The sequence below is a fragment of the Coregonus clupeaformis genome, chromosome 15 (assembly GCF_020615455.1).
Source record: "Coregonus clupeaformis isolate EN_2021a chromosome 15, ASM2061545v1, whole genome shotgun sequence".
Taxonomy (NCBI): Eukaryota; Metazoa; Chordata; class Actinopteri; order Salmoniformes; family Salmonidae; genus Coregonus; species Coregonus clupeaformis.
The window spans coordinates 2292336-2319406 of record NC_059206.1 but is presented as its reverse complement, the minus strand read 5'-3'; the positions used below and the strand labels follow the sequence as shown (position 1 = coordinate 2319406).

General features: G+C 43.7%; 1 protein-coding gene across 2 annotated transcripts; it reads right to left on the bottom strand.

The window, feature by feature from the left end:
* Positions 1-285: 285 nt before the first annotated feature.
* LOC121582146 (neuropeptide FF receptor 2-like) lies at positions 286-22800 on the bottom strand. 2 transcript variants are annotated; one of them, XM_041897757.2, is made up of 6 exons: positions 22624-22800; positions 18893-19249; positions 5413-5512; positions 5125-5245; positions 4080-4850; positions 286-1747 (listed from the first exon to the last, which is right to left on the bottom strand). In XM_041897757.2, the coding sequence occupies exons 2-6, from the start codon at positions 19239-19241 to the stop codon at positions 1556-1558; spliced, it is 1533 nt and encodes a 510-aa protein (XP_041753691.1). In that variant the 5' UTR covers positions 19242-19249; positions 22624-22800; the 3' UTR covers positions 286-1555. The 2 variants fall into 2 exon arrangements, with proteins under 2 accessions (XP_041753691.1, XP_041753692.1); XM_041897758.1 differs by having other exon boundaries at positions 1657-1952.
* Between the last annotated feature and the right edge of the window lie 4271 nt (positions 22801-27071).

Sequence of the window (27071 nt, the reverse complement as noted above, 5' to 3'; positions counted from 1 at the left end):
TCCTCAAGGACAAAGCCTCCACTGCTATGTCAAAGATATAACAAAAGCAGTATTGTTAATACTACTGTAATGTCCACAAAAACAATACAGTAAATACTGCTCATTCATTTATTTATATATTCTTATTCCATTCCTTTACTTAGATTTGTGTGTATTAGGTTTTTGTTGTGGAACTGTTAGATATTACTTGCTAGGTATTGCTGCACTGTCAGAACTAGAAGCACAAGCATTTTGCTACACTCGCAATAACATCTGCTAACCATGTGTATGTGACCAATACATTTGATTTGATTTGATTTACAGTATACTACAGTCTGCAAAAACACTACAGTAATTACTGTAGTATATACACTACAGTTTTTTCTTACTACAGTATTTATACTATGGTAAACAGTAAATATTACAGTATACTAGTCATGTCTGTAAAACGACATTAAATACTACAGTAAAGTCCGCAAAAACACTAAAGTGAATACTAAACTATATTTTCATGTGGGAACATAGCGCAGCCTTTGACATCTTGAAAATTAAATAGTTTTTAACTCATTTATTAGGTTTACTTAGCAGCTGTAAACAGTTCAAATGATCGTACAATCTCAGAGGCTGAGTGGTCTCATCTTCAACTGATAAGCTGACGTATGTATTTTTTATGTTATACATTTTTTGAACCAGACAATCACAACACCGCAATTGTGGCAACACTTCATGACAAATCAGAGCCCTGTCAGTTGCATGACAATGACAGGCAACCTATCATAACATTTGATGACTTTGACAGATATGATACAGTACATCATATATTTATACAACAAACCCTTTTATACAACAAACCCTGATTTAGCACACCTTTTAATAATTAGCTGGTTGATAAGCTGAAACAGGTTATACATCTGGGGTAGGAGCGTAAACCTACAGGAGGGTAGCTCTCCAGAAACAGGGTTGGAGAGCCCTGGTCTAGATCCATAATTCCCTGTTTCCTAACAGTGTCAATGTGTCATCTGACATAACTGTGATGTTATGTTACTATGTTAAGACACAGTGTTGCGTGGGAACTAGAAAGCATGATGGGTGGGCTGGAAGTGAAATATTAGGCTACCAGTTATTTTCCAACATCATGAAGATTTTCCAAAAGAGTAAAATATGCATGACTATAGTTACAAAATTCAACCGCCACTGTATTTATATGACAGATATTCATTAGCCTCCAAATTAAGTAGGCTGTCAGTCATGAAGTAATATTTTCTTTGTAAACAAGGATACATTTGTCAGAACAACTGTTCCTGTTCTGCAGAAGAGCTTACTATATTTTGGCACAAAGAAAAGCAGCATAAAATTCTGGCGCAAGACACTCATCGTTAAAAAGAATGATTCACAATCACTATTAAAGTACAAACAAAACAACAACATAAAATCATATCCTTCACTGTATCCAATAAGTACATTGGTTCATTGTTGGTCGTTGGTTGGTTGATTCTGTTCCTTTTTATTCCCAATCCTCCTGTCTGTTTACGTGTGCAGTAGCAGGAGGCATCTCTCATCCCTGCATGGTCTCTTGTCATGTTCTGATCAGTCCCAAGGCAACTGAATAGGCAGTCACTGCGTCAGCCTCAGCCTCGGCTCTAAGTGCCCCTCCCTTTGACTGAGAGGTGTGGAGCACAGCAAGTGCCCCCCTGCATCCATCCAGCCTCCGACTCCCCTCTTTGACTGAGCACAGTCCAGCAAGAGACACAGGTACTCTATTGTCCACCTGTAAGGATGAATCCATGCATATCATGTGACATTCAATAAGATGTCCCTCTTAAGTGTGAGATGTCATCCTTAAATGTCACCAGTCAGTCATGGCCCTAAAGAGCCATGAGGAAATTGATGTCCACTGGCTACTGCACAGCTGAATGAAGGTTGACTGCACCATTTTTTGTGACATTAAGTGTGTCTCATAGGTCATATATAACCTGCGGTAGGAAGAGAAAGGAGAACATGTGCCCCCTTAAACATCAGTTTAAGAACAATATGTCCTAATTATGGTTATCAATACAAAAGAGGTACTGGAATGGAAGATTGTATTTTTGGTGCAAGCAAATGGAAAGCAATGTTCGAGACAAGACAATCAAAGTGCAGTATAATACAAGATGATGCTCAGATCTATAGTTAATGTTGTCTTTTCCAATCAGACTTTCCCCATAGAGAGATTGGCATATAATAGAACATAATCAAGAATTGCTTATAAAAAGAATTCCCTGGTAATCATCTTACCTGTACTCCACAATCAGTGTCCCTGTATGGATTGATCTACCCTCCACTAAACACAGACACAATAATGAAACATATTTGTGACACTCAGAAAGAGATGTTTAAACAGTGTACATACTTCTGCTAAGCAGAGATGTGCCTGCACTGTCAAAAATATTGTACCAGTTTGGTGGCAGGTAGCCTAGCGGTTAAGAGCATTGGGCCAGTGACCAAAAGGTTTTTTTAAAGCACCAAAAGGTCACTGGTTCGAATCCCAGAGGTGGCTATGTGAAAAATCTGTCGATGTCCTCTTGAGCAAGGCACTTAACCCTCTTTGCTCTTGTGAGTTGCTCTGGATAGGAACGTCTCCTAAATGATGTAAATGTACTTTAAAAAAATGTTTCAACAATTTGCATCAGCTTTTTGAGTACTTCCAACATGAGGTATTCTTATGTATAATATACTTAACATTGTCACGCCCTGGCTCTGGGGACACTGTTATGTTGAGCCAGGGTGTGTAGATTTCTGTGTTGTAGGTCTAGTTGTTTCTTTTCTATGTTGCCAGTGTGGTTCTCAATCAGAGGCAACGAGTGTCAGCTGTGGCTGGTTGTCTCTGATTGGGAACCACATTTAAACAGGCTGTTTTCCCACAATAGTTGTGGGATCTTGTTCTAGTTGGTTTGTGTTAGACCGTTGACTGTCACGTTATCGTTTTGTTCGTGTATCACCTATAATAAATATGTTCGCATTCAACGCTGCGCCTTGGTCCTCCTCTCTTACCGACGATCGTGACAAACATTTGGTGTTTCACAAGTCCAGCATCTAAAAAATGCCTTAGATCCAACTTAATTTGATCAATTCCAAAGCTGTTATTATCTGTTAGATCTAGTTAATCTTTTTGATTAGTTACTTTCAGTGATTGTGTCTTATTGTTTTAACATTGTTTTATGTTTTTGATTATCAGTCGTTTTAACCCACTTTCGCAGGCATTGTTGAGCATAGTGCTCAATCCACTAGCAGTAGCCTAAGTGGCGGTAGAGCTGCAAGCAGTGTTGAATGTTGCATTTGCCTCTGTCATTAAGGGTGGTGCACATGACATTGTTGATGTTGGGAATGTCTGGTGTCATCTTTGAACGTCAATTTGCCTGACAGCTTTTATATCCGTGTACCATGATCCAGTACCCCTCATAGCACAACAAACTGCTTAATATTAATATAGAAATATAGTTTTCTTTCTTCAAACATGCATATAATATTGTGTAAAAGTATCATAAAAAAAAAAAATGGAATTACCCACAATCCTCTAAAAACGGGGCCACATGGCAAGTTGTTGCAAGAACTTAGGGAATAGGGTGCCATTTGGGACCCAGCCTGTATCTTCTGTGCTCAGTGCAGGGTCTGGCTCCTCAGACCAGTCCCAATGGGCAATGGCACGTTAAATATATGTGTTACAGTACATGTTTAAATTCAGTGTTTAAATCTGGGATATCTTCTCCAGGTACTATGTGGGAATGAGGGTCTTAGTGTAGTCTGCCTCTGCAGGTTTCTATGGCAGGTACAGTATGTGTGTCTGGGATACCTTCTGCATTTCCTGAATGTCTATAGCACAGTATGGGTATTACAGTAAATGTAACATTACATGTTTAAATGTCATGTTTAAATCTGAGATACCTACTCCAGTTTGTCTCTCTATGGCATGTACAGTACAGTATGTGTGTTAAAATCGCATCTTTAAATCTGTCCTCTACATGTCCCAATGGCACATACAGTATGTATCAAATGTTTAAATCTGTCCTCTACATGTCCCAATGGCACATACAGTATGTATGAAATGTTCAAATCTGGGATACCTTCTCCAGATCCTCCATGATCAGATCCTGCTCCTTCACGTCGCTCCCAGATGATCGCCCGCCAGACGTCCGCCCAACAACTTCCTCCCGGCCCAGCCCCTTCCTGTTCACCAAAGCCAATCCCGACCCCCCTGAGCCGGGCCCGGTGGGCAGGTGCAGGTTCACTGGTAACACTGCGTTGCCTTGGATACGATGCGAGTAGGTCTTCTGGCGCTCAATGACTGCGGAGCACAGCTGGAATTTAAACGCGGCCTGGAACCCCCGTCGGAAGTTCTCATTGAAGAAGCCGTAGATGATGGGGTTGACGGAGGAGTTGAAGAAGGCCAGCCAATGGGCCAGCGGGTACACGTAGATGTTGATGATGCGGTGCTGGCTCGCCGTCAGGCTGGCGTAGTCGCTCAGCATCATCAGCGTCCAAAGCGGCAGCCATGACAGGATGAAGAGCAGCGCCACCACCAACAGCATCTTGATCACCCTTTTTTTCTTCTTCGACTGACGGTGGTTGTCCAGGCTGGGTTTCGTCCCACCGCTGCTGCCACTACCACTGCACCCGCCGGAGGAGGGTATGGCCGTCTTAAAGAGGGTGAATCCGATGCGGGCATACATGATGACAATGAGTGACAATGGGGCTAGGTAGATGTTAGCGAATAGGACGGTGGTGTAGATCTTCCTCATCTCTTGATTGGGCCAGTTCTCACGGCACCAGTAGAAGGGGCGGGTGTTGTTGTAGCCGTCCCCCAGTAGGATAAGGACACGCTGCTCCTTGGTCACCTTGGAAATATTTTCAAAAACTAGATTAACTTCATTTAGATTTACGTTAATATCCTCAATGAGGCAAATTGGCAAACCATACATTTTTTGCAGCAAACTAAACACTATGTACACTCAAATTGACAGACGGAGTCACAATTTTAAAAAATAGACAGGGATGAAAATGTGTCTGATGCTTACTCTTTATATTGATGTTAAACCTGATATTTTGATGTGTCCCTCTCAAATCCATTGATTAATAAAACCTGACATGCACCAGCATTAGACAGTGTACCTGGAGCATGACCCCTGAGGGACACATTATGGAGATAGCCAGCACCCAGATGATGATGATGATCAGTGTGGAGGTGGAGATTGTCAGCTTCTGCTTGAAGGGGTACACGATGCAACGGAACCTGTCCAAAAGAGAGGTGAGGGGGGAAGTGCATTCTCTGTGAAAAAAATCTCTGTATTGTGAAATTGTCTGTTGTGCTGTGAAATTGCGTTGAAATTGTCTAAACACACATACAAACACACACAATTAATTTTATAAAATTATTGAATCAGTTGAAAGAAACCTCACCTGTCCACAGCTATCGCCACCAGAGTAAAGACTGAAGCTGACACTGATATGCCTTGAACCATCCCACTCAGCTTACACACTAAACTTCCAAAAGGCCAGCCTGTCAAAGGAGACATATTTAGAATATACAAGAACAGGAGATACAGTGAGGGAAAAAAGTATTTGATCCCCTGCTGATTTTGTACGTTTGCCCACTGACAAAGAAATTATCAGTCTATCATTTTAATGGTAGGTTTATTTGAACAGTGAGAGACAGAATAACAACAAAAAAATCCAGAAAAACGCATGTCAAAAATGTTATAAATTGATTTGCATTTTAATGAGGGAAATAAGTATTTGACCCCCTCTCAATCAGAAAGATTTCTGGCTCCCAGGTGTCTTTTATACAGGTAACGAGCTGAGATTAGGAGCACACTCTTAAAGGGAGTGCTCCTAATCTCAGCTTGTTATCTGTATAAAAGACACCTGTCCACAGAAGCAATCAATCAATCAGATTCCAAACTCTCCACCATGGCCAAGACCAAAGAGCTCTCCAAGGATATCAGGGACAAGATTGTAGACCTACACAAGGCTGGAATGGGCTACAAGACCATCGCCAAGTAGCTTGGTGAGAAGGTGACAACAGTTGGTGCGATTATTCGCAAATGGAAGAAACACAAAATAACTGTCAATCTCCCTCGGCCTGGGGCTCCATGCAAGATCTCACCTCGTGGAGTTGCAATGATCATGAGAACGGTGAAGAATCAGCCCAGAACTACACGGGAGGATCTTGTCAATTATCTCAAGGCAGCTGGGACCATAGTAACCAAGAAAACAATTGGTAACACACTACACCGTGAAGGACTGAACTCCTGCAGCACCCGCAAGGTCCCCCTGCTCAAGAAAGCACATATATAGGGCCGTCTGAAGTTTGCCAATGAACATCTGAATGATTCAGAGGAGAACTGGGTGAAAGTGTTGTGGTCAGATGAGACCAAAATCGAGCTCTTTGGCATCAACTCAACTTGCCGTGTTTGGAGGAGGTGGAATGCTGCCTATGACCCCAAGATCACCATCCCCACCGTCAAACATGGAGGTGGAAACATAATGCTTTGGGGATGTTTTTCTGCTAAGGGGACAGGATAACTTCACCGCATCAAAGGGACGATGGACGGGGCATGTACCGTCAAATCTTGGGTGAGAACCTCCTTACCTCAGCCAGGGCATTGAAAATGGGTCGTGGATGGGTATTCCAGCATGACAATGACCCAAAACACACGGCTAAGGCAACAAAGGAGTGGCTCAAGAAGAAGCACATTAAGGTCCTGGAGTGGCCTAGCCAGTCTCCAGACCTTAATCCCATAGAAAATCTGTGGAGGGAGCTGAAGGTTCGAGTTGCCAAACGTCAGCCTCGAAACCTTAATGACTTGGAGAAGATCTGCAAAGAGGAGTGGGACAAAATCCCTCCTGAGATGTGTGCAAACCTGGTGGCCAACTACAAGAAACGTCTGACCTCTGTGATTGCCAACAAGGCTTTTGCCACCAAGTACTAAGTCATGTTTTGCAGAGGGGTCAAATACTTATTTCCCTCATTTAAATGCAAATCAATTTCTAACATTTTTGACATGCGTTTTTCTGGATTTTTTTGTTGTTATTCTGTCTCTCACTGTTCAAATAAACCTACCATTAAAATTATAGACTGATCATGTCTTTGTCAGTGGGCAAACGTACAAAATCAGCAGGGGATCAAATACGTTTTTCCCTCACTGTATCTGGGACAAATAATGAGTAATGTGAAGTGGATTCTGAGGTTGAATCTCTTTTCAAATACAATGTTATTTGTCAGATGCGCTGAATACAACAAGTGTAGCATTTACTGTGAAATGCTTACTTACAAGCCCCTTTCCCAACAATGCAGTTAAAAAGTAGAAAATTGACAAATAGATAAAAAATAAAATAGAAGTAACACTATAAAATAACACAATAAAATATAAATAACGAGGCTATATACAGGTTATATACAAGGAGTACCGGTACTGAGTCATTGTACTGGGGTATGTGGTAGTTGGGGTGATTGATTGAGGTAATATGTACATGTAGGTTTGGTTAGGTTAGGTGATTGATTAATTGAAGTACTATGTACATGTACAGTTGAAGTCGGAAGTTTACATATACTTAGGTTGGAGTCATTAAAACTCGTTTTTCAACCACTCCACAAATGTCTTGTTAACAAACTATAGTTTTGGCAAGTCGGTTAGGACATCTACCTTGTGCATGACACAAGTAATTTTGTTTACAGACAAATTATTTCACTTATAATTCACTGTATCACAATTCCAGTGGGTCAAAAGTTTACATTCACTAAGCTGACTGTGCCTTTAAACAGCTTGGAAAATTCCAGAAAATGATGTATTTGCTTTAGAAGCTTCTGATAGGCTAATTGACATAATTTGAGTCAATTGGAGGTGTACTTGTGGATGTATTTCAAGGCCTACCTTCAAACTCAGTGCCTCTTTGCTTGACATCATGGGGAAATCAAAAGAAATCAGCTAAGACCTCAGAAAAATATTGTAGACCTCCACAAGTCTGGTTCATCCTTGGGAGCAATATCCAAACGCCTGAAGGTACCACGTTCATCTGTACAAACAATAGTACGCAAGTATAAACACCATGGAACCACGCAGCCGTCATACCGCTCAGGAAGGAGACGTGTTCTGTCTCCTAGAGATCAACGTACTTTGGATGCGAAAAGTGCAAATCAATCCCAGAACAACAGCAAAGGACCTTGTGAAAATGCTGGAGGAAACAGGTACAAAAGTATCTATATCTACAGTAAAACGAGTCCTATATCGACATAACCTGAAAGGCCGCTCAGCAAGGAAGAATCCACTGCTCCAAAACCGCCATAAAAAAGCCTGACTACGGTTTGCAACTGCACATGGGGACAAAGATCGTACTTTTTGGAGAAATGTCCTCTGGTCTGATTAAACAAAAATAGAACTGTTTGGCCATAATGACCATCGTTATGTTTGGAGGAAAAAGGGGGATGCTTGCAAGCCAAAGAACACCATGCCAACCGTGAAGCACGGGGGTGGCAGCATCATGCTGTGGGGGTGCTTTGCTGCAGGAGGGACTGGTGCACTTCACAAAATAGATGGCATCATGAGGAAGGAAAATTATGTGGATATATTGAAGCAACATCTCAAGACATCAGTCAGGAAGTTAAAGCTTGGTCGCAAATGGGTCTTCCAAATGGACAATGACCCCAAGCATACTTCCAAAGTTGTGGCAAAATGGCTTAAGGACAACAAAGTCAAGGTAATGGAGTGGCCATCACAAAGCCCTGACCTCAATCCTATAGAACATTTGTGGGCAGAACTGAAAAAGCATGTGTGAGCAAGGAGGCCTACAAACCTGACTCAGTTACACCAGCTCTGTCAGGAGGAATGGGCCAAAATTCACCCAACTTATTGTGGGAAGCTTGCGGAAGGCTACCTGAAATGTTTTGACCCAAGTTAAACAATTTAAAGGCAATGCTACCAAATACTAATTGAGTGTATGTAAACTTCTGACCAAATGGGAATGTGATGAAAGAAATAAAAGTTGAAATAAATCATTCTCTCTACTATTATTCTGACATCTCACATTCTTAAAATAAAGTGGTGATTCTAACTGGCCTAAGACAGTGAATTTTTACTAGGATTAAATGTCAGGAATTGTGAAAAATTGAGTTTAAATGTATTTAGCTAAGGTGTATCTAAACTTCCGACTTCAACTGTATATTTGCCCCACGCCTATTACACAGTTTCCAATCACTCTGCTTGTCTTTCCAAGTATTCCCTTGCTCAGTCCATATACATTTTTGTCAATGCTTATGAAACTGCATGATATATACCTTTTTCATAAGATTTTTATTTTGTTCATCTATAATTTTCGTAGCTGTTACCACCACAAACAGATGCTGCCACTAAGACCGCACTCAGCAAGCTGTATAAGGCCATAAGCAAACATCAAAATGCTCACCCAAATGCGGCATTCCTAGTGGCCGGGGATTTTAATGCAGGGAAACTGAAATTCGTTTTACCTAATTTCTACCAGCAAGTCTCCTGTGCAACTAGAGACGAAAAAACTCTGGATCACCTCAACTCTACACACAGAGACGCATACAAACCTCTCCCTTGCCCTCCATTTGGCAAATCTGACCAATACTCCATCCTCTTAATTCCTGCTTACAAGCAAAAACTCAAACAGGAAGTACCAGTGACGCGTTCAATACGGAAGTGGTCTGATGTTTCGCTAGCACAGATTGTAATATGCTCTGGGATTCATTCAATGGCATTGAGGAGTTTACCATATCAGTCACCGACTTCATTAATAAGTGCATCGACGACATAGTCCCCACATTGACCGTACATACAAATCCTAACCAGAAGCCATGGATTACAGGCAACATCCACACTGAGCTAATGCTAGAGCTTCCACTTTCAAGGAGCAGGACACAAATCTGGACACTTATAATAAATCCTCCTATGCCCTCCAACGAACCATCGAAAAGGCAAAACATAAATACAGGACTAAAATCTAATCCTACTCTGATGCTCGTCTGATGTGGCAGGGCTTGCAAACTATCATAGATTACAAAGGCAAACCCAGCCGCGTCCCGCCCAGTGACACGAGCCTACCAGAGGAGCTAAATGCCTCTATGCTCGCTTCGAGGCAAGCAACACTGAACCATGCATGAGAGCAACAGCTTGTAACGCTCTCGGTTCGACAGACGCTGGGAGATGGGAAGCAGGTACAGGATGATGATTTAATAAATAAAAGACATGGGAAAAAACACACACAGTGTCTGGACAGGGGAAACGAAACAACATCAATGCTGACACGGGGATCAAACAGAGGAACAGACAGATAAAGGAAGGGCAATCAACAAAGTGAAGGAGTCCAGGTGAGTCCAATGAGCGCTGATGCGCGTAATGATGGTAACAGGTGTGCGTAATGATGGGCAGCCTGGCGCCATCGAGTGCCAGGGAGTGGGAGCGAGAGCAGGCGTGACACAGCTGTTCCGGACGACTGTGGGATCACGCTCTCCGTAGCCGATGTGTGTAAAACCATTAAACAGGTTAACATTCACAAGGCCGCAGGGCCAGACGGATTAGCAGGACGCGTAATCACTGACATTTTCAACCTTTCCCTGACCCAGTCTATAATACCCACAGGTCTCAAGCAGACCACCAAAGTACCTGTGCCCAAGAACGTTAAGGTAACCTGTCTAAATTACTATTGCCCGTAGCACTCACATCTGTAGCCATGAAATTCTTTGAAAAGCTGGCCATGGCTCACATCAACACCATCATCCCAGACATCCTGGACCCACTCCAATTCACATACAGCCCTATCAGATTCACAGATGACACAATCTCTAGCTTTTCCGCGACATGGCTGGTTTTCCCTTTATAATCTGTGAATGTCTGGAGTCCCTGCCACACTCGTGTATGAGCTGTTGAATTGCGATTCCACTTTGTCTCTGTATTGACGTTCTGCCTGTTTGATTGCCTTATGGAGGGCATAGCTGGACTGTTTGTACTCGTCCATGTTCCTAGTCACCTTGCCGTCTTTAAATGCAGTGGTTCACGCTCTTTGTTTTGCGAGAATGCTGCCATCTATCCACGGTTTTGGGTTTGGATAAATTCTAATTGTCCCAGTGGGAACAACATCCTCTATGTACTTGCTGTTGAACTCAGTCACAGAGTCAGTGTATACGTCAATGTTATTCTCAGAGGTAACCCGGAACATACAGTGGGGAAAAAAAGTATTTAGTCAGCCACCAATTGTGCAAGTTCTCCCACTTAAAAAGATGAGAGAGGCCTGTAATTTTCATCATAGGTACACGTCAACTATGACAGACAAAATGAGAAAAAAAATCCAGAAAATCACATTGTAGGATTTTTTATGAATTTATTTGCAAATTATGGTGGAAAATAAGTATTTGGTCAATAACAAAAGTTTCTCAATACTTTGTTATATACCCTTTGTTGGCAATGACACAGGTCAAACGTTTTCTGTAAGTCTTCACAAGGTTTTCACACACTGTTGCTGGTATTTTGGCCCATTCCTCCATGCAGATCTCCTCTAGAGCAGTTATGTTTTGGGGCTGTCGCTGGGCAACACAGACTTTCAACTCCCTCCAAAGATTTTCTATGGGGTTGAGATCTGGAGACTGGCTAGGCCACTCCAGGACCTTGAAATGCTTCTTACGAAGCCACTCCTTCGTTGCCCGGGCGGTGTGTTTGGGATCATTGTCATGCTGAAAGACCCAGCCACGTTTCATCTTCAATGCCCTTGCTGATGGAAGGAGGTTTTCACTCAAAATCTCTTGATATATGGCCCCATTCATTCTTTCCTTTACACGGATCAGTCGTCCTGGTCCCTTTGCAGAAAAACAGCCCCAAAGCATGATGTTTCCACCCCCATGCTTCATAGTAGGTATGGTGTTCTTTGGATGCAACTCAGCATTCTTTGTCCTCCAAACACGACGAGTTGAGTTTTTACCAAAAAGTTATATTTTGGTTTCATCTGACCATATGACATTCTCCCAATCCTCTTCTGGATCATCCAAATGCACTCTAGCAAACTTCAGATGGGCCTGGACATGTACTGGCTTAAGCAGGGGCACACGTCTGGCACAGCAGGATTTCAGTCCCTGGTGGCGTAGTGTATTACTGATGGTAGGCATTGTTACTTTGGTCCCAGCTCTCTGCAGGTCATTCACTAGGTCCCCCCGTGTGGTTCTGGGATTTTTGCTCACCGTTCTTGTGATCATTTTGACCCCACGGGGTGAGATCTTGCGTGGAGCCCCAGATCGAGGGAGATTATCAGTGGTCTTGTATGTCTTCCATTTCCTAATAATTGCTCCCACAGTTGATTTCTTCAAACCAAGCTGCTTACCTATTGCAGATTCAGTCTTCCCAGCCTGGTGCAGGTCTACAATTTTGTTTCTGGTGTCCTTTGACAGCTCTTTGGTCTTGGCCATAGTGGAGTTTGGAGTGTGACTGTTTGAGGTTGTGGACAGGTGTCTTTTATACTGATAACAAATTCAAACAGGTGCCATTAATACAGGTAACGAGTGGAGGACAGAGGAGCCTCTTAAAGAAGAAGTTACAGGTCTGTGAGAGCCAGAAATCTTGCTTGCTTGTAGGTGACCAAATACTTATTTTCCACCATAATTTGCAAATAAATTCATTAAAAATCCTACAATGTGATTTTCTGGAAAAAATATTCTCAATTTGTCTGTCATAGTTGACGTGTACCTATGATGAAAATTACAGGCCTCTCTCATCTTTTTAAGTGGGAGAACTTGCACAATTGGTGGCTGACTAAATACTTTTTTCCCCCACTGTATATACACTGAACAAAAATATAAATGCAACATGCAACAATTTCAAAGATTTTACTGAGTTACAGTTCATATGAAGAAATCAGTCAATTGAAATAAATTAATTGGGCCCTAATCTGTTGGTCACAGATACCCTAAAATAAATGGGCCTCACAATGGGCCTCAGGATCTTGTCACGGTATTTCTGTGCATTCAAATTGCCATCCATAAAATGAAATTGTGTTCATTGTCCGTAGCTTTTTCCTGCCCATAGCATAACCCCACTGCCACCATGGGGCACTCTGTTCACAACGTTGACATCAACAAAGCACTCGCCCACATGACGCCATACACGTGGTCTGCGGTTGTTGGATGTACTGCCAAATTCTCTAAAACGATGTTGATAGAAAAATGAACATTAAATTGTCTGGTAGCAGCTCTGGTGGACATTCCTGCAGTCAACATGCCAATTGCACACTCCATCAAAACTTGAGACACCTGTGGCATTGTGTTGTGTGACAAAACGGCACATTTTAGAGTGGACATTTATTGTCCCCAGCACAAGGTGCACCTGTGTAATAATCATGCTGTTTCATCAGCTTCTTGATATGCCACACCTGTCAAGTGGATGGATTATCTTGGCAAAGGGGAAATGCTCACTAACAGGGAGGTAAACAAATTTGTGCACATAATTTGAGAGAAACAAGCTTTTTGTGCGTAAAGAACATTTCTGGGATCTTTTAATTCAGCTCATGAAACATGGGACCAACATTTTACAAGTAGCATTTATATATATATATTTTTTTTTTTACTTTTCAATTTTTATATATATAATTTTAGTCATTTAGCAGACGCTCTTATCCAGAGCGACTTACAGTTAGTGAGCGCATACATATTTTTTTTTTTTTCATACTGGCCCCCCGTGGGAATCAAACCCACAACCCTGGCATTTCAAATGCCATGCTCTACCAACTAAGCTACAAACATTTGATCCAAAATGCTGAAGTATAGAGCCAAATCAAAAGTTCTAGCTTCACTGTCCAAATAAATACATATGGGAGTGTTTATGTTGAAGTTACATTCAACTATCTTTCATATTATTAAATAAAATTCAGAGGTCAGACCAGTATTTTGTGGTAGGGAGACATGAGTGCATACATAATTTTTTTTTTTTTCATACTGGCCCCCCGTGGGAATCGAACCCACAACCCTGGCGTTTCAAATGCCATGCTCTACCAACTGAGCTACATATTTTTGTTCTGTGTACATTCGGAGATAGCATTCGTCGGGAGAGGTTGTGTTTTCTCTAGCAGGAGGTAAGCTTGGCTTCTCATATGGTGTTGAGTAAAGCTTAAACCATGTATTTAGATCGTAGGTAGGTAGTTTATTTAGGTAGTTATTTAGGTTATTTAGGTAGTTATTGTAGGTTTCCGTAGGCAATTATTGTAGGTAAGTATTGTATTGTTTACGGCGGAGCCCGGCGAAGCACGAGGCTAGCTAGCTAGCTAGCTAGCGGGTAGCTACTGGTAACGTTTATTGGTAATTATCTGTTTAGTGCAACGGTGGAGAGTTGTTTCCAATGTTAATGTGCTAGCTAGCCAACGTTTAATTTTTGCTGCGTTATGAAAGGAACTAGACACGGACATGAATTATCTGTTTAGTGTGTTAACACACTCTTGGTATGCTAGCTAGCTAGCGGGTAGCTACTGGTAACGTTTATTGGTAATTATCTGTTTAGTGCAACGGTGGAGAGTTGTTTCCAGTGTTAATGTGCTAGCTAGCCAACGTTTAATTTTTGCTGCGTTATGAAAGGAACTAGACACGGACATGAATTATCTGTTTAGTGTGTTAACACACTCTTGGTATGCTAGCTAGCTAGCGGGTAGCTACTGGTAACGTTTATTGGTAATTATCTGTTTAGTGCAACGGTGGAGAGTTGTTTCCAGTGTTAATGTGCTAGCTAGCCAACGTTTAATTTTTGCTGCGTTATGAAAGGAACTAGACACGGACATGAATTATCTGTTTAGTGTGTTAACACACTCTTGGTAGTTTGTTGTAACCAAGTATTGGTGCTAAACTGTGTGTTATTGGATGCTGGCATGCTAGTTAGCTATGGCGTCATAGCTAGGCATCGTGGGCTGTTGTGGGTAGTTACTGTAGGTTGGCATTGTTTGTCGGTGGTGCCGGGGGTTGCACGAAGCTAGCTAGCTAGCCGTTCTTCAAACAAGGTCAACACAGTGGCCATTGCTAGCTAGCCAACACGACCAGCTAACTGTACTGTAGTAGCTAAATACAATATATTTGTGCTACATAGCCAACGTTTAATTATTGCTGCGTTATGTAAGGAACTAGACACGAATTATCTGCTTAGTGTGTTAACACACTATTGGTGGTTTGTTGTGACCAAGTGTTGGTGCTAAACTGTGTGTTATTGGATGCTAGCATGCTAGTTAGCTATGGTGTCATAGTTAGCTAGCTGAATAAAGTGGGTTGAGTCTATTCCTTTAAACATTGAACCGCTGTGGTTCACAACAATTCTGATTTCTAAAGGTGGAAGTTGGTAGAGTTTTTGTTCGGGTGGTTCAGTGAAACAATTATAGTTTCTGAGGTAGAAGTTTTTGGTGAGGAAGGCCCTGCTCTCTACTCTCCCAGATGTTTAGTTCATTTCATTCCGATCTCCTCTGCATTATTGTAGCCATTTGCTACAGCCTGTCAACTATGCCTCTGCCTATCCCTGTTCTCTCCTCTCTGCACAGGCTACACAAACGCCCCACACCGCGTGGCTGCTGCCTCTCTAACCTGGTGGTCCCTGCACGCACCCCACACCTGGAGTTCCAGGTCTCAGGCAGCCTCTGGAACTGCCGTTCTGCTGCCAACAAAGCTGACTTCATCCCAGCCTATGCTAATCTCCAGTCCCTCGACTTCCTGGCGCTGACGGAAACATGGATTACCACTGAAAACACTGCTACTCCTACTGCTCTCTCCTCGTCTGACCATGTGTTCTCGCATACCCCGAGAGCATCTGGTCAGAGGGGTGGTGGCACAGGAATCCTCATCTCTCCCAAGTGGACATTCTCAATTTTTCCCCTAACCCATCTGTCTATCTCCTCATTTGAATTCCATGCTGTCACAGTCACTAGCCCATTTAAGCTTAATATCCTTGTCATCTATCGCCCTCCAGGTTCCCTTGGAGAGTTCATCAATGAGCTTGACGCCTTGATAAGTTCCTTTCCTGAGGATGGCTCACCCCTCACAGTTTTGGGGGATTTCAACCTCCCTATGTCCACATTTGACTCATTTCTCTCTGCCTCCTTCTTTCCACTCCTCTCCTCTTTTGACCTCACCCTCTCACCGTCCCCCTACTCACAAGGCAGGCAATACGCTTGACCTCATCTTTACTAGATGCTGCTCTTCTACTAATCTCACTGCAACTCCCCTCCATGTCTCCGACCATTACTTTGTTTCCTTTTCTCTCTCGCTCTCCTCCCACACTACTCACTCTGCCCCTACACAGATGGTAATGCGCCGCCGCAACCTTCGCTCTCTCTCTCCCACTACTCTCTCCTCTTCCATCCTATCATCTCTTCCCTCTGCTCAATCCTTCTCCCTCCAATCTCCTGATTCTGCCTCCTCAACCCTCCTCTCCTCCCTTTCTGCATCCTTTGACTCTCTGTGTCCCCTATCCTCCCGGCCGGCTCGGTCCTCCCCTCCAGCTCCGTGGCTTGATGACTCATTGCGAGCTCACAGAACAGAGCTCCGGGCAGCGGAGCGGAAATGGAAGAAAACTAAACTCCCTGCCGACCTGGCATCTTTTCACTCCCTCCTCTCTACATTTTCTTCATCTGTTTCTGCTGCTAAGGCCACTTTCTACCACTCTAAATTCCAAGCATCTGCCTCTAACCCTAGGAAGCTCTTTGCCACATTTTCCTCCCTGCTGAATCCCCCCTCCCTCCTCTCTCTCTGTGGATGACTTCGTCAACCACTTTGAAAAGAAGGTTGACGACATCCGATCCTCGTTTGTTAAGTCTAATGACACTGCTGGTCCTACTCACACTGCCCTACCCTATGCTTTGACTACTTTCTCCCCTCTCTCTCCAGATAAAATCCTGCGACTTGTGACTGCAGGCCGCCCAACAACCTGCCCGCTTGACCCCATCCCCTCCTCTCTTCTCCAGACCATCTCCGGTGACCTTCTCCCCTACCTCACCTCGCTGATCAACTCATCCTTGACCGCTGGCCATGTCCCTTCCGTCTTCAAGAGAGCGAGAGTTGCTCCCCTTCTCAAAAAAACCAACACTCGATCCCACTGATGTCAACAACTACAGACCAGTATCCCTTCTTTCTTTTCTTTCCAAAACTATTGAGCGTGCCGTCTTTAGCCAACTCTCTTGCTATCTCTCTCAGAATGACCTTCTTGATCCAAACCAGTCAGGCTTCAGGACTGGTCATTCAACTGAGACTGCTCTTCTCTGTGTCACGGAGGCTCTCCGCACTGCTAAAGCTAACTCTCTCTCCTCTGCTCTTGTCCTTCTAGACCTGTCTGCTGCCTTTGATACTGTGAACCATCAGATCCTCCTCTCCACCCTCTCCGAGCTGGGCATCTCCGGCGCGGCTCACTCCTGGATTGCGTCCTACCTGACCGGTCGCTCCTACCAAGTGGTGTGGCGAGAAGCTGTCTCCGCACCACGTGCTCTCACCACTGGTGTCCCCCAGGGCTCAGTTCTAGGCCCTCTCCTTTTCTCCCTATACACCAAGTCACTTGGCCCTGTCATATCCTCACATGGCCTCTCCTATCATTGCTACGCTGACGATACACAACTAATCTTCTCCTTTCCCCCTTCTGATAACCAGGTGGCGAATCGCATCTCTGCATGTCTGGCAGACATATCAGTATGGATGACGGATCACCACCTCAAGCTGAACCCTGGCAAGACGGAGCTGCTCTTCCTCCCGGGGAAGGACTGCCCGTTCCATGATCTCGCCATCACGGTTGACAACTCCGTTGTGTCCTCCTCCCAGAGTGCGAAGAGCCTTGGCGTGACCCTGGACAACACCCTGTCGTTCTCCGCTAACATCAAGGCGGTGACCCGCTCCTGCAGGTTCATGCTCTACAACATTCGGAGAGTACGACCCTGCCTTACACAGGAAGCGGCACAGGTCCTAATCCAGGCACTTGTCATCTCCCGTCTGGACTACTGCAACTCGCTGTTGGCTGGCCTCCCTGCCTGTGCCATTAAACCCCTACAACTCATCCAGAATGCCGCAGCCCGTCTGGTGTTCAACCTTCCCAAGTTTTCTCACGTCACCCCCTCCTCCACACACTCCACTGGCTTCCAGTTGAAGCTCGCATCCGCTACAAGACCATGGTGCTTGCCTATGGAGCAGTGAGGGGAACGGCACCTCTGTACCTTCGGGCTTTGATCAGTCCCTACACCCAAACGAGGGCATTGCGTTCATCCACCTCTGGCCTGCTGGCTCCCTTCCTCTGCGGAAGCATAGTTCCCGCTCAGCCCAGTCAAAACTGTTCGCTGCTCTGGCACCCCAATGGTGGAACAAGCTCCCTCACGACGCCAGGACAGAGGAGTCACTCACCACCTTCCGGAGACATTTGAAACCCCACCTCTTTAAGGAATACCTGGGATAGGATAAAGTAATCCTTCTACCCCCCAAAAAAAAATTTGTAAAGTGGTTATCCCACTGCCTATAGGGTGAATGCACCAATTTGTGAGTCGCTCTGGTTAAGAGCGTCTGCTAAATGACGTAAATGTGCCCTTGAGCAAGGCACTTAACCCTAATTGCTCCTGTAAGTCGCTCTGGATAAGAGCGTCTGCTAAATGACTAAAATGTAAAATGTAAAATGTAGATAATAATTATATACTATAATTGTTGTTTGTTGATGTGTTGTTTATTGATGTGTTTGACAGGTTGTCATTGTAAATAAGAATTTGTTCTTAATCGACTTACCTGTATAAATAAAGGTAACATTACATTTTTTTAAATAATAAAGCTAGGGTTAGGGTTAGGGTTGTGGTTGAGGGTTAGGGTTGAGCCGGAGTGTGGACATGAAGCTTGGGTTGGGGTTGTGCTTGAGGCTAGGGTTAGGTTAAGAGGCCTTTGGCTACTAACCTGTTATGATGTTGTCCACCAGGGTAGTTGGCATGCAGAAGATGCCCACCAGTAGGTCACTGATGGCCAGGTTGAGTATAAAGAGGTTGGTGACGGTCCTCATGTTCTTGCTCCGCAGCACAATGAAACACACAACACCATTCCCCACCATGCACACCAGGAAGATGAGCAGGTAAGACACAATGAAGACTATCGCCACCGATGGCTTGTGGAGGTAGAGGTCCACGTAGGTGATGTTCTGTTGGGAGTAGGGGTATGGGGGATACTGGAGGTCCCTGGACGAGTTGAAGAAAGTGGTGTTCCAGTCTTCTGAGCTGATGGAGCTGATGGGATCCAGAGTCTGCTTCATGGTGGAATCTGAGGACAGACAGAGAGAGAGCGAGAGAGAGAGAGGAGAGACGGTAGTTTTAGTTTGTGGGTTTCTTTGTGCTGTTCAGATAGTGAAATGATTTGTTACATCTGGTTGAGATGGTGTGTTACCTTCAGTTTTTTTCTGTTTTTTTTCTACTTTAAAAGCCATCTTTCTATGTTGGGGTGAAACGTTGAAGGCACTTTCCATTGACATACAGTGCACCTTTGTCACGCCTTGGCCGTGAGAGGCCTGTTGTCTTTAGTTGGTTTGGTCAGGGCGTGAGTTTCTATGTTATATATTCTATGTTTACATTCTAGTTAGTCTATTTCTATGTTTCAGTTCTAGGTTGTGTGTCTATGTTTGGCCGGGTGTGATTCCCAATCAGAGACAGCTGTCGCTCGTTGTCTCTGATTGGGGATAATACTTAAGTAGCCTGTTTGCCTACCTTAGTTGTGGGATCTTGTTCCGTGTTAGGCTTGTATGTGTATAGCCTGAGGACTTCACGTTACGTTGTTTCTTGTTTTGTTTATGTTTATTGAGTTTAATAAACATGTACGCTTTTCACGCTGCACCTTGGTCTGACCCGTCTCTCAACGTTCGTGACAACCTTGTGGTCCTCTGTAGCTCAGCTGGTAGAGCACGGCGCTTGTAACACCAAGGTAGTGGGTTCGATCCCCGGGACCACCCATACACAAAAATGTACGCACGCGTGACTGTAAGTCGCTTTGGATAAAAGCGTCTGCTAAATGGCATATTATTATTATTATGTGAATAATCTTCTAAAATGTGTACGTTCTTGTGTGTGTGTGTGTGTGTGTGTGTGTGTGTGTGTGTGTGTGTGTGTGTGTGTGTGTGTGTGTCTGCAACAGTGACAGTGGATGGGCGGAGGCGTAACCTTTCCATTCACGTCATTAAAGATTTCAATTACAATGACTGTGTGCTGAGACCTTGTTAAAAACATCCTCTTTACAAAATCATCCAATCAAGAGAGCCCATACTTAGACAGGTTAGAGTCTTTACAATCCTAAGGTAATAACAGGCAATACCACACTCACAGGAAGTGGATATTGATTGGTTATTACGTATAACACACAACATAGTCTCCAGAAATCAATAAGAACCCTTTTTCTGCCTTGATGATTGTGTGATGATTCAGTCAAGTGTATGCCGTCTCTCACACACTCAGTCAAACACACACACACACAAACACACACACAAACACACACGAACACAGATGACAAAAGAATGAGCGAAGTGAAAAATGTCAATGTATTTTTCATAGTGATTATATTCTGCTGGTGTGCTGGGACCCCACGCTGAGCACCTTGGCATCAAAATGTTATTCATCAATCACATCAGCTCTGCCTCAGAAACTGCCTCAATTTCTCCTCAACTGGAGAGAATAACTATTGACTTCAAGCTCCTTTCTCTCTGAAGTTTCTAAACTGCTAATGATTGATAAATGAAGTACACTCCTTAAGGCTTTTGTTAATTAACTTTCACATGTGAAACATTGACAGAATTGTCAAGTTGTTTTGAAGTCCGAAGTACAGTAAGCGAGTAATTTTAATTGGATGGAGACAAACTCCACCAATCTGGGAAATGAACAGCTCATTTCCCAGGTCAGTGCACCTTCAGCACCTCTTAACTCAAACTACAGGTGAGTGACCTGCTGATGAAATCTACTCTAGTAATCATTCTGAATTTCAAATCAGCATATTCTCCAGGGATGTCTCCAGGGATATCTGGGTCCAGATGTTCAATCCCAGTGCTAGGCACTTGTTTTTTGTTTTAAGCCTTTCCCAAACCTTAACCCTTAACTCAACCATTCTGAATTAATGCCTAAACTTAAGTTTAACCGTATCCCTAACCTTAACCCAGTGGTGTAGTGGGGGTATACGCAGGTATACGCAGTATGCCCACTTATTTTTCAGTGGGCGTACAAAACAGAAACACTGCTAATCAACAAACAACAGTGCTAGGTGTCTGCACACTTGAATTAAAAGGCAATTACACTCAAAAATCTAAATTTCTTAGATTTTTTTCCCAGACATCAAAAGTAGTTTCCTGATGTGGTTCAAGCATTTTTATGGTATTAAAACATACAATTCGGTTGTATTTCTGTTTTAAAAAGTGTGACTATGAGAGCATGAACCTGAAAAAATGCACAGTACAGCTAGGGTTGGCCTGACCAATAAGGGATTTTTTTATTTTAGGTCATTCAGATTGTGTCACTGTTTCCCATATAATTTTCACACAGGGAGCCTTTCCTTCGCTGGGTGGGCCATTTGGAAATGTTTTGGCATAATTAGAGTATACTGACAGCTTGACTGACAACTAAGATACGGCACCACATGGCATAATTAAAACGTCAAGCCATGGCGTAATTTTGTGACAGCTAAGATATGGCACCACAATGTCAAGCCATGGCGTAATTCTTTTGCTGCACGGGTTGGCGTTTTATTTGAAGGTTGTCAGTCAAGAACTGGACAAGAACAATATATTAAGATCAACAAGCAGGATGACTGAGCAGCAAGCAGTAAGTCACCCTCCCTCTGCACGTATACAGAATGTCCGATGTGAACAAATCAAGAGAGATTTCATTTCAGAACCATGGACAGCGGGAGAGCGGCGTTCCTAGGTTCCAACCTTCAGCACCACAGGACAATGGACAACGACAGTTATGGAAATAATTCAAATTCTACTCATGTAGATGTTCATATTCAATATGTAATGAAATGTCCATATTTCATTACATTCACATAAACTCAACGTCAGTTCCTGAACTAGCTAGCTATAGTCTAAATGAAATGTCCATATTTAATTACATTCACATGAACTCAATTTCAGTTCCTGAACTAGCAAGCTATAAACTAAATTGAATTGTACCAATCTCTATCGTGAACTTATGTGGATGGGAGAGGGTAGATTGCTATACCATCTGACATTGATCAGAAAGATCAGTCCTATACACTGTAGGCCAGCCCTCTTCGCTCTGAGCTCCGTCAGTCAACTCTGCAAGAGTGGAGCAAATTACACAAACATTTACATTTGCAGTTGCAGAGTATCAAGCACCGTCAATAATTAGGTTGATTATGGACCACGGGACGGCAGTCGTTCTCTCGCTTTGAAGAGACGAGGCAATTTGTATGCGTTTTAAATTAAATAAAGGCAAAGTCTTTTCAGTAGGTAGGCTAATGCATTGATGATTGATCATTATTTTCTAACATACTTCATGTAATTATTAGGCTACTACAATTTCTGCTCACATTCACTACTAAAACATGCTTTTGTTATATTAACCTAACAGTGAAGATTTTTTTTATTGATTCTTCAAATCAGCAAATCCTTAACAAAAGAAAAACAAGAAAGGTCTTACCTTAAGCAACTTGAAACAGATGTCCAACTGATTATATTTCCTTCCAAAAAGTGACTATGGAAGACTCAAAAGTCAAAAGAGATATATGTGCGCCACTTGTTAATGAGAAAGCATTGATGTGAAGATGCTCCGTAGCCTACTTCGCAACGACGGAGAGGAGAGACACCGACAGCCTGCTGTTGCTCCGCGCGCTTTAGCACAAATAGCTAAATCCACGAACAAGCACAAGAGGCGCAGAATGGGGTGGGAGGAGGCGCACAGGGCGGGGAAGTAAAGTGCGTGCCACCCAACGCCCCACTGTTTCTCGCGCTACAAGAGGTTGCCCAAAGAGGTATTATAGAGGAGAGCAAAGGTGACGCGATCACACCTACTGTGTGGGTGGTGGTGGTGCTGTAATGAAGCAAAGCAGTGCGATAAAAACAACAACAACACAGAGTTACATATGGAATAAACAAAACGTACAGTCAATAACACAATAGAAAATATATATACAGTGTGTGCAAATGTAGTAAGTTATGGAGGTAAGGCAATAAATAGGCCATAGTGCAAACGAATTACAATTTAGTATTAACACTGGAGTGATAGATGTGCAGAAGATGATGTGCAAATAGAGATACTGGGGTGCAAATGAGCAAAATAAATAACAATGTAAATAACAATATGGGGATGAGGTAGTTGGGTGGGCTAATTACAGATGGGCTGTGTACAGGTGCAGTGATCCGTAAGCTGCTCTGACAACTGATGCTTAAAGTTAGTGAGGGAGATAAGTGTCTCCAGCTTCAGAGATTTTTGCAGTTTGTTCCAGTCATTTGCAGCAGAGAACTGGAGGAATGGCGGCCAAAGGAGGTGTTGGCTTTGGGGATGACCAGTGAGATATACCTGCTGGAACGTATACTACGGGTGGGTGTTGCTATGGTGACCAATGATCTAAGATAAGGCAGGGATTTGCCTAGAAGTGATTTATAGATAACCTGGAGCCAGTGGGTTTGGCGATCAATATGTAGTGAGGGCCAGCCAACGAGAGCGTACAGGTCACAATGGTGGGTAGTATATGGGGCTTTGGTGACAAAACGGATGGCACTGTGATAGACTACATTCAATTTGCTGAGTAGAGTGTTGGAAGCTATTTTGTAAATGACATCGCCGAAGTCAAGGATCGGTAGGATAGTCAGTTTTACGAGGGCATGTTTAGCAGCATGAGTGAAGGAGGCTTTGTTGCGAAATAGGAAGCCAATTCTAGATGTAACTTTGGATTGGAGATGCTTAATGTGAGTCTGGAAGGATAGTTTACGGTCTAACCAGACACCTAGGTATTTGTAGTTGACCCGCCGAGAGTAGTAATTCTAGTCGGGCGGGCGGGTGCAAGCAGCGTTCAATTGAAGAGCATGCATTTTGTTTTACTAGCGTTTAAGAGCAGTTGGAGGCTACGGAAGGAGTGTTGTATGGCATTGAAGCTCGTTTAGAGGTTTGTTAACACAGTGTCCAATGAAGGGCCAGATATATACAAAATGGTGTCGTCTGCTTAGAGGTGGATCTGAGAGTCACCAGCAGCAAGAGCGACATCATTGATATACACAGAGAATAGAGTCGGCCCGAGAATTGAACCCTGTGGCACCCCCATAGAGACTGCCAGAGGTCCAGACAACAGGCCCTCCGATTTGACACATTGAACTCTATCTGAGAAGTAGTTGGTGAACCAGGCAAGGCAGTCATTTGAAAACCAAGGCTATTTAGTCTGCCAATAAGAATGCGGTGATTGACAGAGTCAAAAGCCTTGGCCAGGTCGATGAAGACTGCTGCACAAGACTGCAGCGGAGGGTGCAGAGCTGGTGGCCGGGGTAGTGGTAGCCAGGTGGAAAGCATGGCCTGCCGTAGCAAAATGCTTATTGAAATTCTCGATTATCGTAGATTTATCGGTGGTGACAGTGTTTCCTAGCCTCAGTGCAGTGGGTAGCTGGGAGGAGGTGCTCTTATTCTCCATGGACTTAAACCTTTTGGAGTTAGTGCTACAGGATGCAAATTTATGTTTGAAAAAGCTAGCCTTTGCTTTCCTAACTGATTGTGTATACTGGTTCCTGACTTCCCTGAAAAGTTGCATATCGCGGGGGCTGTTCGATGCTAATGCAGTACGCCACAGGATGTTTTTGTGCTGGTCAAGGGCAGTCAAGTCTGGGGTGAACCAGGGGCTATATCTGTTCTTAGTTCTGAATTTTTTGAATGGGGCATGCTTATTTAAGATGGAGAGGAAAGCACTTTTGAAGAACATCCAGGCATCCTCTACTGATGGAATGAGGTCAATATCCATCCAGGATACCCGGGCCAGGTCAATTAGAAAGGCCTGCTCGCTGAAGTATTTTAGGGGGCGTTTGACAGTGATGAGGAGTGGTCGTTTGACCGCAGACCCATTACCGACGCAGGCAATGAGGCAGTGATCGCTGAGATCCTGGTTGAAGACAGCGGAGGTGTATTTAGAGGGTAAATTAGTCAGGATGATATCTATGAGGGTGCCCATGTTTACGGATTTAGGGTTGTACCTGGTAGGTTCCTTGATAATTTGTGTGAAATTGAGGGCATCTAGTTTAGATTGTAGGACGGCCGGAGTGTTAAGCATATCCCAGGTTAGGTCACCAAGCAGTACGAGCTCTGAGGATAAATGGGGGGCAAGCAATTCACATATGGTGTCCAGGGTGGAATTGGGGGCTGAGGGGGGTCTGTTGCAAGCGGCAACAGTGAGAGACTTATTTCTGGAAAGGTGATAGCGCCTGGGGGGTAGGAGTGATACTGGGGGCTACAGGGTCTGGGTTAACCTCTACATCACCAGAGGAACAGAGGAGGAATAGAATAAGGATACGGCTAAAGGCTTTAAGAACTGGTCTTCTAGTGCGTTGGGTACAGAGAAAAGGGGCAGATTTCCGGGCGTTGTAGAATAGATTCAGGGCATTATGTACAGACAAGGATATGGAAGGATATGAGTACAGTGGAGGTACACCAAAGCATTGGGTAACTATGAAAGAGATAGCATCACTGGAGGTACCGATTGAGCCGGTCTCCGCGTGTATGGGGGGTGGGACAAAGGAGCTCTCTGAGGCTGGTTAAGCTGAACTTGGGGCTCTACAGTGAAATTGTATAATAAGAACTAACCCAAACAGCAATAGGCTAGGCATATTGACATGGTAGAGAGGGATAATGCAATCACAGGTGTTATTCGAGAGGGCTAAGACAACAACTGGTAATGGCGATGAAAGTTTGGACTGAGGCTAAACAGATAAACAGGATGGGGTACCTTGTAAAGGAACAGTCCAGCAGGCATTAGCTGTGTAGCTGAGTGATCATAGGGTCCAGTGAACAGCACTAAGTAAGTCCGGGAGCAGATCGTAGGCTGCTAAAGCACAGGCGAGCAGGAGGCACAGCTGTTGATTGCGCGTGCTAGCGGGCCAGGGCTAGCAGATGGATCTTCGTGGTCATCGCAACGGGAAGCCTGTTGAAACCACATCAGACGATTACGTCGGCAGACCAGTCGTGATGGATCGGCGGGGCTCCGTGTCGACACTAGGAGGTCCCGTCCGGTTGACAGAGAGGTAGATAGCCGGGAGATGGGCCTGGCTCAAGGCTAGCTCAAGGCTAACTGGTACGTCGGGAAGTGGTGATTAGCCAACAACAGCCATTCCGCTGCAGCTAGCTAGTTGCGATGGTCCGGTGTTAAGGTCCAGTGATTCAGTGATTCCGGCAGAAAATCCGATATGCTCTGGGTTGATAGGACACTGTGCAGACCGGCCGATAATTTTCCAGGCTAGAGCTGACTGGTAGGTAGTGCAGGCCACGGACAGTGGTGAAGACCGCTAACGGTGGCTAATAGCAAGTTGCTAGTTAGCTGGCTAGCTGGCTAGTTTCAGCCGTAGGTTCTTGATAAAAATAAAGAAATAATAGAATCCGTTCCACATTGGGTGAGGCGGGTTGCAGGAAAGTATATTTAGTTAAAGGATGGAAAGTGAGATAGAGAAATATCTACGAATAAAAGACAAAAAAATAAAAAACAGGCTATTTACACGAGGACACAACACAATACACGACCACACTACTACGCCATCTTGGAGCAAGAAATTAAATGTCTCCAATTAAAATGTAATAGCCATATCTAGTGCCATACAAAAGCAAACACAGTAAATATCGCCTTTTTGCTCTGTATGGATTTTAATCCATTAAAAAAATCTAACCAAAATGTGATAAGGATTTATCCAGAGCTTTAAAAAAGTATAGAAATTGTCTATATAAGAGATGCACATTACTTGTGACATAAGCAATGTCTTATGCTATCAATCATGATAGCATGAGATACGATATCTGTCACCTACATGTTCATACGTTTTCGATAAGTTTGAGCCTGCATTTTCTCCTGTCTCAATCATCAAACACACAGCAGGACACCCATTACCTGTAGTTAATTATGG